Source organism: Numida meleagris, chromosome 27 (genome assembly GCF_002078875.1).
Source record: "Numida meleagris isolate 19003 breed g44 Domestic line chromosome 27, NumMel1.0, whole genome shotgun sequence".
In the NCBI taxonomy this organism is placed as follows: Eukaryota; Metazoa; Chordata; class Aves; order Galliformes; family Numididae; genus Numida; species Numida meleagris.
In genome coordinates this window covers 2,721,409-2,733,913 of record NC_034435.1, presented here as the reverse complement: position 1 = coordinate 2,733,913, position 12,505 = coordinate 2,721,409, and the positions used below count along the sequence as shown (strand labels likewise).

Below are 12,505 nucleotides of genomic sequence, written 5' to 3'. Positions count from 1 at the left end.
GGGGGGTGGGGGCTCTAATAAATATCACACGCAGCACTGGAGGGGTGTGCACGGAGCGGGTGTGGGGCAGGCGGGGCGGTGCCGTGGCCTCGGTGCGCTGCCGCTTGGTGAACGCTTTCCAAACACCGCGTTGGATTTCCCCAGTTCTTATGAAAAAACGAGAAGGGCGCCGTGTCCGGTCAGTAACCCTGTGTCCTGCGGGGAGCGGGGCGGGGGGGGGTTCGGCACTGGGGGGTTCACATCACCGTGCAGCATTTGCAGCGCTGCTTCTTCGCGTCCATGTCCGGCTCAGCCTCCTTGGTTTCCGCGGCGTTGGTGCCCGGTTTCTCCCCGCCCGGCACCTCGTCCCCCTGCAGCGGGGCGGCCGCCGGTTCCAGCGCGGTGCCGTTGGGCGGTGCGTGGTCCTTACCCGCCGGCTCTGGCTTGCTCTCGGCGTCCTCGATCACCACCAGCTCCGCTTTGATGGTGCCTTCCAACCCCAGCACCTTCTTGGTCTCGTTCTCATCCTCCACGTTCTGGTAACCCATGAAGATCATGGTGACCGGCTGCTCCCTGCTCGGCTCCGCGCCCTCCGTGGAGTTTTCCCTCGGCTTCGCCTGCAGCCCCGTGATCTCTCTCCGTGGCGTTGCTTTCTGGCTGGACGCGGCGCTGCCCGGAGCCTCCCCGCCCGCCGTGGCCTCTCCCAGGGTCACCTCGTCCGCCTTGTGCAGGAGCTCGTCCACCTCGGAGGAGCTGAGCGGCTGCGCCTCGTTCTGCAGAGCCCCGTCCTCGGCGCTCACCGCGTGCACCACTGCGGGGACAAGAGAAGGACGGTGAGGGGGGGCAGCAGGAGGGGGCTTGGGGTGAGCGGCTGCCGGTGCTGCCCATGCCCCCACCGCCCCCAGTCCCTGCCCGGTGCCCCGGTGCTGTCCGAGGGGCTGCTCCCAGCCCTCAGTACCTGCAGAGCTTCCAAACCCTGTGGAGCCGCAGTGCCTGTGCTGCAGCAGTGCTCTGCAGCACATCACCACCACCACTGCCAACCCCAGCTGAGCACCCAGCACCAGTGCCCACGGTGCCCAGCATCCCTGTGACCATGGAGGGAACGGGTCCTGCGCTGCCGGGTGCTTGCCATGGTGAGGGATGCACCCAGCCCATCACGTTTTCCACTTGACCTGGAGCATCGTGTGCTGAGCAGTGCAGTAGCCACAGAACCCACTCAGTGGAGCAGTAGATAATAACCAGGTGGATCTGGCACGGCCGGGACTGCCCTCCTAGGCTGCTCGCTGCCGAATTGCATCCTTCATAGATCCCTGGGACTGGGGGGTGCTGAGCCCCCAGGCAGTGCGGGGTCTCACTGCGCCGATGCAGGTGATGAAGGTGATGAAGATGACGGAGGTGACGAAGGTCCCTCCCTCCCCAGGGAGGGCGCAGTGGAGCAGGACTGGCTGTGGTGCTCTGCCACTCGCCTGGGGACGTGCTCAGTCCATGGATCCCAGGGTTTGTGCTTCCTCCTCTCTGTCGTCGGTCCTCGCTGCTGACACAGCTGCCCCTTGCTTCCACCAGCCCCATCCGAGCAGGCACTGCTCCCTAAAGCTGTGCTTTCTCCCCTAAAGCTGCGCCTTCTCCTCACCCTGGGGACAGGTTCCCTGCTGCCAACCTGGGCACTGTGGGGCCACGGGGTGCCCCAACCGCACAGCCCTGCCCCCTTCCCCAGATGAAAGTGCCTGTGACAGTGGGATAACACAGTGCTGAGGCCCATTCCCTCGCCGCTGGGATGCACTCCTGGCTCTTCGATTGCAGTGGATCCTCCACTCTCCAGCAGCACGGACTGATGTGCTGCCCCGGGGATGGTGCACACCAGCGGATGGCTCCACGCCACGTGGGATGTGGCACGGGACGCTGCCCTACGGAGCCAGCGAGGACAGCAGGAGCTGCTCCAGCCCTTCCTCACCCTGCTGCCCATCGGGACGCTCGGCAGCTGGTCCCTCATCCCCTTCCCTCTGCTCCTGACGCCTGCTGGATGGGGCCGTACCTTTTAGCTCATCCTCGTACACTTTGATCCCTTGCACACAGTGGTTCTGGGGGAGAAGCGTGGTGCTGGACAGGACCTTGGTCTCCCCAGTCACTCTGTCCTTCTCCACCGTGATCTCCACTGAGTACATGGCTGGGACACAAAGAGCACAGTGAGCGTTACGGCCCCGGAGCTCCCGAGCAGCAGCGGGCGGGCGCAGCGGTGCGGTGCAGTGCTCAGCGGCGGTAGCAAGGCAGCAGGCTGCAGCGAGGAGGAGTGAAGGCAGAGGCGGGTGCGACATCCCAGGCATGGCCCTCCTACACGGACCCACGAGGTCCTGGCGCTGCCGGCATCCCCTTACCTCCACGGCTCCTGCGTTCCCCAGGCTGGCACCCACCTGCGCCCCAGGGGGCATCGAGGCAGGAAGCCATCACGTCCGTCTGTCCGTCCGGCCTGAGCGTAGAGCCAGGCTCGTGCTGGTGGGAGGCAGCACCGAGGGTGAGCGCTGCACTTCATGGGACTGGCGTTCCAGGGCATCGCTCCTTCAGCTCCCTGCCTGTCCCCACTGTCACCTCGTCCCGGTGACAATTTGCTCCAAAGCATCCAAAGCTGAATTATTCCTGGTCTGAGCCATCGACAGACCTGAGCAAACCTCTCCAGGAGCGGAGCTGGCTGCAGCCCTGTGGCCCCACCTGCTCCCAGTGCCAAGCTCAGGCAGCCCCCCCCCCAGCCCTGGCCCCACATCGCTCTGCTCCCTAGCATCAAGAAGCCGCAAACAGAGCAGGGGGAAAGGATTAAACCAGAGCAGAGCCGTGAAACAGAGGGAGAAGAGTGGGGACCCCGAAGAGCGAACCAGCCGCAGGCTTCCAGCAAAAATGAACCACCTGATGGCAAATAAATGACATTCCCTGCCCCAGGCTCGGAAACTCATCGAGCGGTGGGGATCGTTGGTGGCAGGGCCGCGGGGTGGGCTGTGCATGGAAGGCAGAGAGCTGAGAGGTGCTGCAGGGCGGGAGGAGGGAGTGCTCCTCACGTGGAAGTGGGCACCTACCTGCCTTCATCATGTCAGTGCCTTGCACCGCCTTCATGGGGCTGCCGGAGACCTTCTTCTCAGCTGGGAATGGAGAAGAGAAGTGGCAGCCTTAGCTGAAATGACGCCCAACTTTCCCTGTGCTCCACACGTACCCTGGGATGGGAATCCATGGGGTGGATGGAGCCTCCTTCCATGGCTACCACCTGGATGGGGTCCCCCGGCCACAGGACACCACAGGGGGATGGAGATGTCAGGATGGGGATGTGGGAACGGGGTCATGGGGACAGGGACAGGTTGAAATGGGGACACTGGGATGGGGATGTGGGGACAAGGCCGCCCTGCTCCCCTGCCCAGTCCTGCTGGTGCCCGCTCCCAGCCCAGCACGAGGGTCCTGCCACCCCACGAGGGGAAACCACCACCGATTCAGCATCCAGGGTCACCTACCTACGGCCGTGCCCAGGGGACTCTGCAAAACAGAAGAGAGATGACACGAGCTGTGGGATGCACCACGCACTCGCTGCTCTGCGCACCCAGCCCCAGCGGGCGCACCCCGAGCCCCTCCCTGCTTCACCCCCTCCCATCCAGATCCTGCAGGGGAGCAGCTGTGCCCACCTTCTGCACGCTGGGGACGTTCTCTGCCTTCTCATCCTTCATGGGTGCCGCCACCTCGGCCAGGTTCTCCTTGGTGGATGTGGCAGAGCTGCTGTTCTCCAGTGACTCCAGCTCCCTCTCCAGCCTGGGGGAGAACCGGGGCCGTGAGGCTGTGCTGGGACCACAGCAGACCTGCAGGGTTCAGCTGCCTTCCCCAGCCCTGGGGTCGTGTTACCAAGGGCCAGGACTCAAAACCAAAACCAAACCCGGCCACGTGTCCGTCCTGCTGTGACAGTGTGAGCACGGACCCTCCGACTGCTGCAGCCCTGCGAGTGTGGCCATGCAGGGACACCAGTCCTGCCCAGCTCTGGAGTGGGGACCAGAATCAGTGCTGGCAGCGATGGTAGGAGAGGCACAGGATAAGTCCCTGCCCCGTCAGGCTCTCTGCTTTCTTTCTCCATGGCCCTGCTTCCATGTAGGCAATGCAACCCCTGCTGCACAGCAGCACCAGCAGCAGCCCTTCAGCTCATGGAGCGCAGGGACGGACAGGTCCCCACCGCAGCCTTCAGCATTTCTTGCCAGGGAAAAGTGCACACTTGCTGGAACAGCTCTGGACCAGACCTGGCTTTGTAGGACCTGACTTTGCTGCGGCCAATCCCACGCAGTGACCCAGCCCAGCCTGCCACGCGCAGTGCCAACAGTTGGTGGCGTGGAGCAGCGCCACTTCGCTCAGCTTTTGAGCCCAGATACGTTAACACTGCGCACATTTCCCAGGATAAACGGAGTCCATTCCTGGCCATCGAGCCCAGCCAAGAGCCAAGCAGCCCTGATGGCCCTGCGACACGGCGGGGACCCCACAGCTTCGTGCCCATGTGAATCAGGGCACCTCTCTCCACCTTGCCCCCTCCTTTTGCTTCACATCTCCCCACAAAACGCTCTTTCCCTCGGAGCCTGCAGGAATGCACTGCACCATTACACTGCACCATTACACCAACACAAAGGCCCCTCGGTGCCTGAGCCAGCCCCGCGGCGCTGCTGGGCAATGCGCAGCCTGTTACCTCTGGATGGTTTCCTCCAGCTCCTTGGTCTTCACCTCGTCCTCCTGCATCTGCTTCTTCATCGCCTCGTCCTCCTCAGAGGCAGAGGACGGGGCCCCCTCCAGCAGCCATCTCTCCCGCAGCGCCTTGGACTGGGGGAGCACAGAGGGTCACATTCTCACCGCCCTCGTGGGTTGGGGGTCCCGGCGCATCCCCGGAACACACGGGGGGTCCCCGGGGGAGTCGTCCTCACCTTGAGATGCTGCAGCTGCCGCCGGTCATCCTCCAGCTGCCGCCTCTTGTTCTCGATCTCCGTCTGGCGTTTTCGCTTCTCCTGGAGGGACACAGAGCCGGGGTCAGCGCAGGGTGGGGGCAGCACCGGGAACCACTGGGGGGGCACCTCCATCCCAGCACCTCCCAGAGCGGAGAGGGCGCAGAGCATGGGCTGCTCGCTGCCTCCAAATGTCACCTTCCCCCAGACCGGCCCTGTTAAGCATGAGCCGGGCAGCGAGGGGAAACCAGCCCTAGGCGGTCCCTTCCCCAGCCCCCCCCCCCTCTGCAGCACATCCTGGGTTCGGTCCAGATTGCTTTAGCAGAGTCTGTCCCAGTCCAGGGAAGCGTCACCCGCTCTTTTTCTCCTCTGGCCCAGAACAATTTGCCCTTTGTGCGGCACAGATCGGCCGATAGCGCGCGGGGCTGGGAGCTGGCAGCAGGGAGCTGCTACAGAGCGCCCATACCCTGCAGGGCCACATCATACACGGTGCTCAGCCCTTGGGAAAGGGCAGGGGGGACCCTCACACTCATTTCCTTCTCGCTCAGGACTCATCAAGGCGCTGCTTCATTAATTAACCCTGCTGCCAGTTCTGCCCCTGGTCTCCCCAGGCGCAGGACCGAGCGCTGGAGGAGCTGGGCGCATCCCAGGGGTCACAGTGGCGGTGCCACGCGCTCACCCCCAGGCCACTCACCGCGATGGCCTGCAGCCTCTCCTGCTGAAGGGTGCTGGCCTCCACAGCCCTGCAAGAGAGCAGAGAGCAGCCGTGAAGCGCGCCCGCCCACACGGAGCGCGGCCACGTGAATGGGGACATTGTGGAGCCAGACACCGCGCGCAGACAAAGGCCGGACTCTTCCCTTCTGCCGCCGCTTCCTCTGCTTCCCTCTGCCGCCTTGAAGCTGAGCGCTGCCCCAGCGCGGCTCCTCCTGGCACCCCATTCCTCTTTGTGCTCCCGTCTCCTTTTTTTTCTCCGGGGCCAGGCGCTGGTGACAAGCCCCGCGCTGTGCGGAGGGAAACGGCCACGACAGAAGGGCTGGAGCTGAGCACTTTCTGGCTGCCTCCTCTCTTCTGGCTCACACTTTCCATTTCCAGCCCGTTCCTTGGCTGCTGACACCTTTCCTGCGCAGTGACCTTTCCAGGCTGTGCGCACAGACGTTTTGCACGGACAGACGCACGGATCACATGCGTGGCCTCGCACCAGGTGCAGCTGCAAGGCACCTGCCCTGGGGACCCGGGGAGGTCTGTGGTGAGAGGGGGAGCAGGCTGGCTGCGCGCCAGGTGACGCTAACGAAGCAATTAGCTGTGGCGGTAATTGAGGCAGGAGGCTCGGAGGTGTTGTAAGGCGATGGCTCGTTGCCATTGACTTCCCAGAGCCTGGGAAGGGGCAGGTGCACGGAATGGGGCTGGGGGAGACGTGGGCTTGGAGAAAGCGGGGTGAGCTCCGGGGTCTCTCACCACATGGAGCATGGGCACTGCGGTGACACCAGCCCCGACCCCTGCAGCTGCTCCAGGGGGTGATGCTGAGCAGCAGGAGGCAGCGGGGAGAGCTCTTGGGTTTAATTTCCACCAGCGGTGGTGAAGTGCGGATCCATTTTCGCAACTCCCAGGAGTTTCTGCCCTGGCTGAGAGCGCTGGAGCCGGGTGACCGAGGCTGGGAGGACAGCAGGACACATTGGGTCCTGTCTTGCACGCACCCAGCTGGGCCCCAGGGCTTTGCAATGCTCAGTGAAAGGGAGAGCAGACAACCCTGTCCTCCAGGGGCCGCAGCTCAGGGCTGCCGGCTTTGGTGACCCAACGCATTCCAAGTTCAGCCAGGGCAAGCGGGGACAGGGAGGGGTGGCAGTGCCATGTTCACAGTGCACAGCAGGAAAAGCCATCGGTGAGGAGCCGGTGCCAGCAGCCCAGGCTGTGTGCTGGGAGGGGACCAGCACAGAGCCCAGAGCTCAGGGCCAGGGCGCAGCCACCCCAAGGTAACCATCAGCTCATCCCTCTCCGACCGCCCTCAGGCGGTGCCACGTCGAGGCTGTTTCCCTCATTCCCACCCCGAGCAAAACACTTTCCCGGCGTGCAAAAGATTGCCACCGTCCAGAAAGCCCCACAAAAACAACAGGGATGTTTCCTGATGGAAAAGGGGGAAGCGTGACGCCCCACGGTGACCTCCACCCACCACTACCACCGCCACCACCACTATGCTCGTGGCTGAGCTCCAGGGCTGCCCATGTGAGCTGTACACGCCGGGTTCTTGGCAGAGCACGAAATAGGGAGCGAGCAAACGAGATGGGAAAGGTGCCGCGTTTCTAGCTGTTATTTTGGGGCAGTTTGAGGTGATGCTGTGATGCTTTGAGCACACACGCAGGCGCACGCACGCACCGTCAGCAGCCCCTGTTTGTCAGCTTGGCAGCCCCATCGCCAACCCAACGCTGAGCCCGCTCTGGAAAATCAAAGGATGAAAAACCCGAAGGGGGATGGATGGAAGCGCTGTGAGCCCCGTCCCCGTCCGTGCTCCCTTTGCTGCTCCTCATTTGAGCTGCACTGGCTCTGCCCTGCGCCTGCACCAAGCCATCAAGACCACGAGCGGGATGGACATGGTTTGTTTCAAATTGAGATGACGAGCTGATGACAGAGCCACGAGACGCCCCGAGCAGGGAGATGTCAGGGCTGCGGAGCGGGCAGGCAGCAGCAGTCCCCAGGCCCCGTGACACCCACGTCACGGCCCTACACCCAGCCACAGGCAGCAGCCCAGGAGGTGAAACCTTCCCCTTCTTCCCCTTCCAAGAGCGAGATCCAGGACTGCGAGTAACCCCTGGGCCCAGGCAGCTGGGATGGCTCCGTGCAGACACTGTGAGCAGAGGTTGCAGGGTGGAACTCGCTGACTCCCTGCTCACCCTTCCCCACACCGGGGGGGCTGTGGGACCACACTGACAGCAGCCCGTGGCCTCAGGGTGCCCTGTGCCGGGGGGGTCTGCCTGCTCCAGGGCCAGGGGTGCCCTCTGAGTGCAGCTCTCTGCACCCCAGACTCGGAGGGCTTTGGAATGAAGCCTCTTTCTCTCCTGGATCTCGCACTGTTCAACCGATCCAAGCTTTTTTTCAGCGTTCCTGAAACGTTCTGTTCTGCTTTTCTTCCTCCATCCTCTTTATTTTCCATTATTTGCTAAAGTTTCTGCATTCCCGGGGCGAAAGCCAGAAATCTTCCTGGCCCGGGGAAAGAAGCAAAGCAGGCTGGATGCCCCTCGCTGCACCGTACCGGGCCCAGACCCCGTGTGCCCAACCCGGGGGACCCCTCCACCACCCCTAGACCCTGAGAGGCAGAAAAGGGGCAGAACTCGAGCCCGGTGCCCCCAGGTCCCTGCGCATGGGGATGGGGCGAGGAGGTGGAAGGATGGAAGGGGTCCTGCAGCCCCATTCCTGGGGTTCTCCTGCTCCGACGGGACCCGAGTTTGATTGGACCCCTGAGGGCTGATCAGAACCTCAGGGCGGGGTGGGAACCCTCTTCCCACACGCAGGTTCGGCCCGAGCAGCTCGGAGCGGCCTCACCTCCTCCGTTCCCCTCCCGCAGCTCATGGCGGGGAGCAAACCCGGGGCCGGCGGATGCACGGAGCCGGGAGGCGGGTGCCCTGGCAACGGCGCCATGGCAACAGCGCCATGGCAACAGCGCCATGGCAACGCGGCGAGCCGGCACCCGGCCGGGGGATGCGCGATGCGATGCGCTGCGCTCCGGCCGCCAGCAGCGCGGGCCGGGGCCGGGCCGGGACTCAGCAGCTGCCAGGCTCCAGGGAGGCCCCAGCCACGCCGGAGTGAGCTCCGCGTTACGCCGGGATACAGGGAAGGGATGGAAATGTGACCCCGGTGGCACCGGGCTCACGGTCACCGACCTCCTCATGAATCACAAAGGCAGAAAAGACACCAAAAGCGATCCCCCTCCTCCCCCTCCGCCTCATTTCACCCGATCTCATCAGCTCCTGCCAACAGGTTCATGCTGTTCCGCCCGGTGCTTGCGCGTCCCGGCTCCGCCGATCCCGGGGCAGCTCCTCGGTGCTCTGCGTCGTGCGGCCGTGGCACGAAGGATGAGGCCGATGGGAGCGGGGATGCAGGTGGCACTGGGGGACCGTGCCCCCAGGAACTCCCACCTGCTGCAGCAGCAGTCCTCGGATGGAGCTGCACACCCACGTGTGGGCACGCACCCCGAGCACGCCCCGCGCTCCCTGCCTGGGCTCTCCAGCTCTTTCCAGCCCTGCTGATGCCGCTGTTTCCTACCATCACAAGGGAAGCCCATGACCTTTTGTCTCCTCCCCGCCTGACATGAAACAATAATGTTTATTTGCCTTCCTCTGTTTTTTCCCATTAGCTCATCCAAATGTGTGAAGAGCCGTTTCAAGCTGCTCCTCCGCCCCCACCCCCCACCCCCGACCTCTGTTCCATTGCCCTCAGCTAAGCTCAGCTCTGAGATAGAAGAGAAGGAAGGGAGAGGGCTCATCCCAAGCCAAACTCCATCCTGCAGCCCTGGGAGAATGAGCCATGGTACAGCTGGTGGCAGCACAGGTGGCAATAGAGGGAGCAGCACTGATCCACACCATTGTTCCTGTGCCAAGAACCAGACCCCCAGGGAAATTGGGTCCAGAGTGCTACTGCTGCGGGGAAACTACAATCCCTGCCCCAACGTGCTGCTGCTCACAGCGGGGTGCAGAGAGGAGGGACAGCACACATCCAGCAGCCAACGACAGCAAAGGCAAATCCCTCCCAGCAGTCTTGGTGGGGAATGGACAAAGCTCTGCTTGGGAGCAAGCAGCAGAGAGGGGATGTCAGGTCCCCTCTGCAGCCAGCTGCTTGCTTGCCAGCCCCACTGCCTGTGCAGCCCCATCCCGAGTGGCTGCCTTGGGAAGAGATGAGGTGGGAGGAGGAGATGGCAGCCCCAGGCTCCCGAAAAGGCAGGATGCATTAGAACAAGCAGAGCTGCCTGATTGATTCTTCAGGCTGAGACGTGGGCTGGAAGTGCCAGGAGAAAATGGATCCTCTGAATATTTGATGAACAGAGGCTCAAGGAGGGAGTTTGATTGGAAAATTACAGATCTTTCAAACAATGGTTCGAGTGCCCTCCAAACACTTGGGTTTCCAGCTCCCTTCCAGTTAGAGGAGCAAGGCTCCACTAGGAAACACCCACACGATTTATGAATGAAGCAGAGCTCCCCACACCTGGCAGCACTCAACCCGCTGGGGCCAGCAGCCCAGCAGCTCCAGCACCGACCTGGGGACACGGAGCTCAGGTTCTGCCATCACTGGGGTCACTACGGCTGCATCACGTTGCTCCCCAGTCCTACGAGGCATCCACAATGCCATGAACACCAGGGCACACGAGGCTTTATGGAGTATGTGGGGATGTTGTTCACGTGCAGAATCCTGCCCGGGCATCCAGCCCAGAGCTCTGCTCTCTGTCCCCAGCCTCCATCCAGCTCCTCTGCACCAGGAAGCACCTGACTAGAGCACAGCCAGTGCTGCTCCCCACCCAGACAGCAGCTCCAGGGCTGCTGAGGACTCATCCTCATCCCGAGACCGACTTCTGTCTGGGGCCCGAGGGGCTTGCTGCCTCACAGACGGGTGCAAGCAGTAAGTACAGACTCAGCTCAGGCTTCCTGAATCCACCCCTGCCTGCAGCCCCGAGCTTTCCGCCCTCCATCAGACCCCATCCCTTGTGCACGTCCTTTCCCTTTCCCTTGCACAGGGGTAAGTGGCTATTTCTGGCCGGGAATGAGGAATGCCAGCAGCAGTTTCCCAAGGAAACCCACTCTTGCTCCAGTTCCTCCCCTGCCTCGTGCACTTCTGGGCTGAACCCTGAGCCCCTGCTCCCCGGGTGCCACTGTGTGGCTGTCTGCAGTCAGGCGTTATGGCTGCCTCCATTGGGACCAGCGCTTCACTGGGTTTTGCATCTCAACGAAGGCGCGTGGAGGGGAGAGCAGGACCCCAAAGGGAGTGCTCCAGGTGACCCCAAGGGCAGAAATGTCCCTCCTCCCCCTCTATGAGGCTCCTGTTCAGAGCTGGAGCAATGGGGAGGGCAGGACCGGGAGAGCAGCTGGCTCCCAAGGAGAGCAGAAACAGCAAGGTGCAAAGATATCGGAGGGAGCTATCAGCAGCCAGAACTGGAGATGCTAAACCTGCAGCTGCACAACAGGACCACTAGCAGAATGAGCAGAGGAGATAAGAGCAGGCCTGATGGGACCAGCAGAGCCTTTTATAAGAGCACGAAGCTTTTAGCCAAACCTCCTTTGGCACCAGCAGCTCGTGGTGTCCAGCACCCTCCTGCTGCCAAAGCCGAGGGAAAGCAACAGCCAACCCCAGGAGCACGCTTCCCAGCACACATCAGCAACCGCAGAGCCAGGCCTATGTCTGGGGAGCATTTTCCCATGGGCCCTCACTGATCCCAGGACTTTCCTAAGCCCCCATCCCGATGACAAGGGTCTGAATTTTGCAGAGCGCACCTGACCCTTGGTGGAACCCTGTGCAGGAGCACTGGGGCTGCAGGTCTGTCCGTACACACAGGGAAAACATGCTGGCATTTCAACCACCACCAACTTTTGCACACGTATTCCAGCCCAAAATCTCAAGATTTATCTCCATAAGAGCCAAAACCTGAGCGACCAGAAGGGGCTGCACCAAAACTGCCCAAACAGAAACAGTGCATGCTCTGGTTCTGCTTTGCTGCTCAGCCCCACACTCGCCTCTCACCTCCAGGGCACATTTCCCTGGTAGGGTTTGCAGTCACGAGAAGGAACGATCTGGTATTTCCAGCACACAAACAAAAGCCCCAACACAGCCCTGAAGGACTCCTTGTCCTGACAGCCAGCCAGTAAGGTCCATCCCACAGCTCCCAGTGTGAGAGGGGCTCAGCAGGGAGGAGCAGTGCTGTCACATTTGCTGTCACAAGGCCGGGAGCTGACCCCCTCCCCATTTCCACCCCAGGCACTGAGCTCAGCTCTGCCATCCCACCCAGGTCCCCATTGGTGCCACTCAGCACAGGGAACCAGAGCCCAGCCCTGACAGGAGGAAACAAGCACCCCAAGCCCTCCAGCACCCCTGTGGGGCTCCCCCAAACTGGGAGCAAATGGCAGATGGCCAGGGCCTGTAGACTATCCAGTGCTTCGTTAGCAGGCAGCTGGTTAATCAGCACAGGGTGAGGTGCCCACAAGGAGCGGACGGTCGCTGGCCCCTGGGTTGGGCTGGATGGGAGCCCCTGGAAAGACCTCAGTGCCAAAGCCAGGGGATGCTGGAGGGAAGCAAAGGGAAGGGAACGATGGGGCCACAGGGCCCCCGTCCTCAGCTCCGATCCTGCCTGCACGTTCCAGCCGACCGGGGCAGGGCCCCACCGCAGCACACAAAGAAGGTCAGGGCGCCGGAGCATTCCTCGGCTCCCGAGGGGCTGTCCCCGGCAGGACGGGAGGAGAAGCCCCCGCTCCCAGCCGGGCCCTTTGGCACCGCGTGTGCAGAGGGAGGGGTCCGCGGGCTCCCAGCCACCCACTCGCCCCCAGCTACGCGCAGCAGCAACAACAGGTTCAAAACAGAAAAATAAACGCCCTTCCCACCCCATCCCCCCC

The 12,505-nt window shown here is 62.8% G+C and overlaps 1 protein-coding gene across 5 annotated transcripts; it reads right to left on the bottom strand.

Moving 5' to 3' along the window:
• PALM (paralemmin) lies at positions 7-6,369 on the bottom strand. Of its 5 annotated transcripts, XM_021378458.1 has the most exons (9): positions 5,617-6,359; positions 4,905-4,985; positions 4,673-4,803; positions 3,636-3,759; positions 3,468-3,489; positions 3,042-3,104; positions 2,012-2,143; positions 246-790; positions 7-146 (listed from the first exon to the last, which is right to left on the bottom strand). In XM_021378458.1, the coding sequence occupies exons 1-9, from the start codon at positions 6,280-6,282 to the stop codon at positions 15-17; spliced, it is 1,896 nt and encodes a 631-aa protein (XP_021234133.1). In that variant the 5' UTR covers positions 6,283-6,359; the 3' UTR covers positions 7-14. The 5 variants fall into 5 exon arrangements, with proteins under 5 accessions (XP_021234133.1, XP_021234135.1, XP_021234134.1 ...); XM_021378460.1 differs by lacking the exon at positions 2,012-2,143 and having other exon boundaries at positions 5,617-6,369; XM_021378459.1 differs by having other exon boundaries at positions 7-790; positions 5,617-6,349.

Excerpts from the sequence above, each read along its gene's own strand:
- PALM (XM_021378458.1), bottom strand. The coding sequence starts at position 6,282 with ATGGCAACGAGCCATCGCCTTACAACACCTCCGAGCCTCCTGCCTCAA. Across the intron at positions 4,804-4,904 it reads GGCAGCTGCAGCATCTCAAG|TCCAAGGCGCTGCGGGAGAG; the intron begins GTGAGGACGACT and ends GTGCTCCCCCAG. Across the intron at positions 147-245 it reads AGCGCTGCAAATGCTGCACG|AACTGGGGAAATCCAACGCG; the intron begins GTGATGTGAACC and ends TTTTTTCATAAG.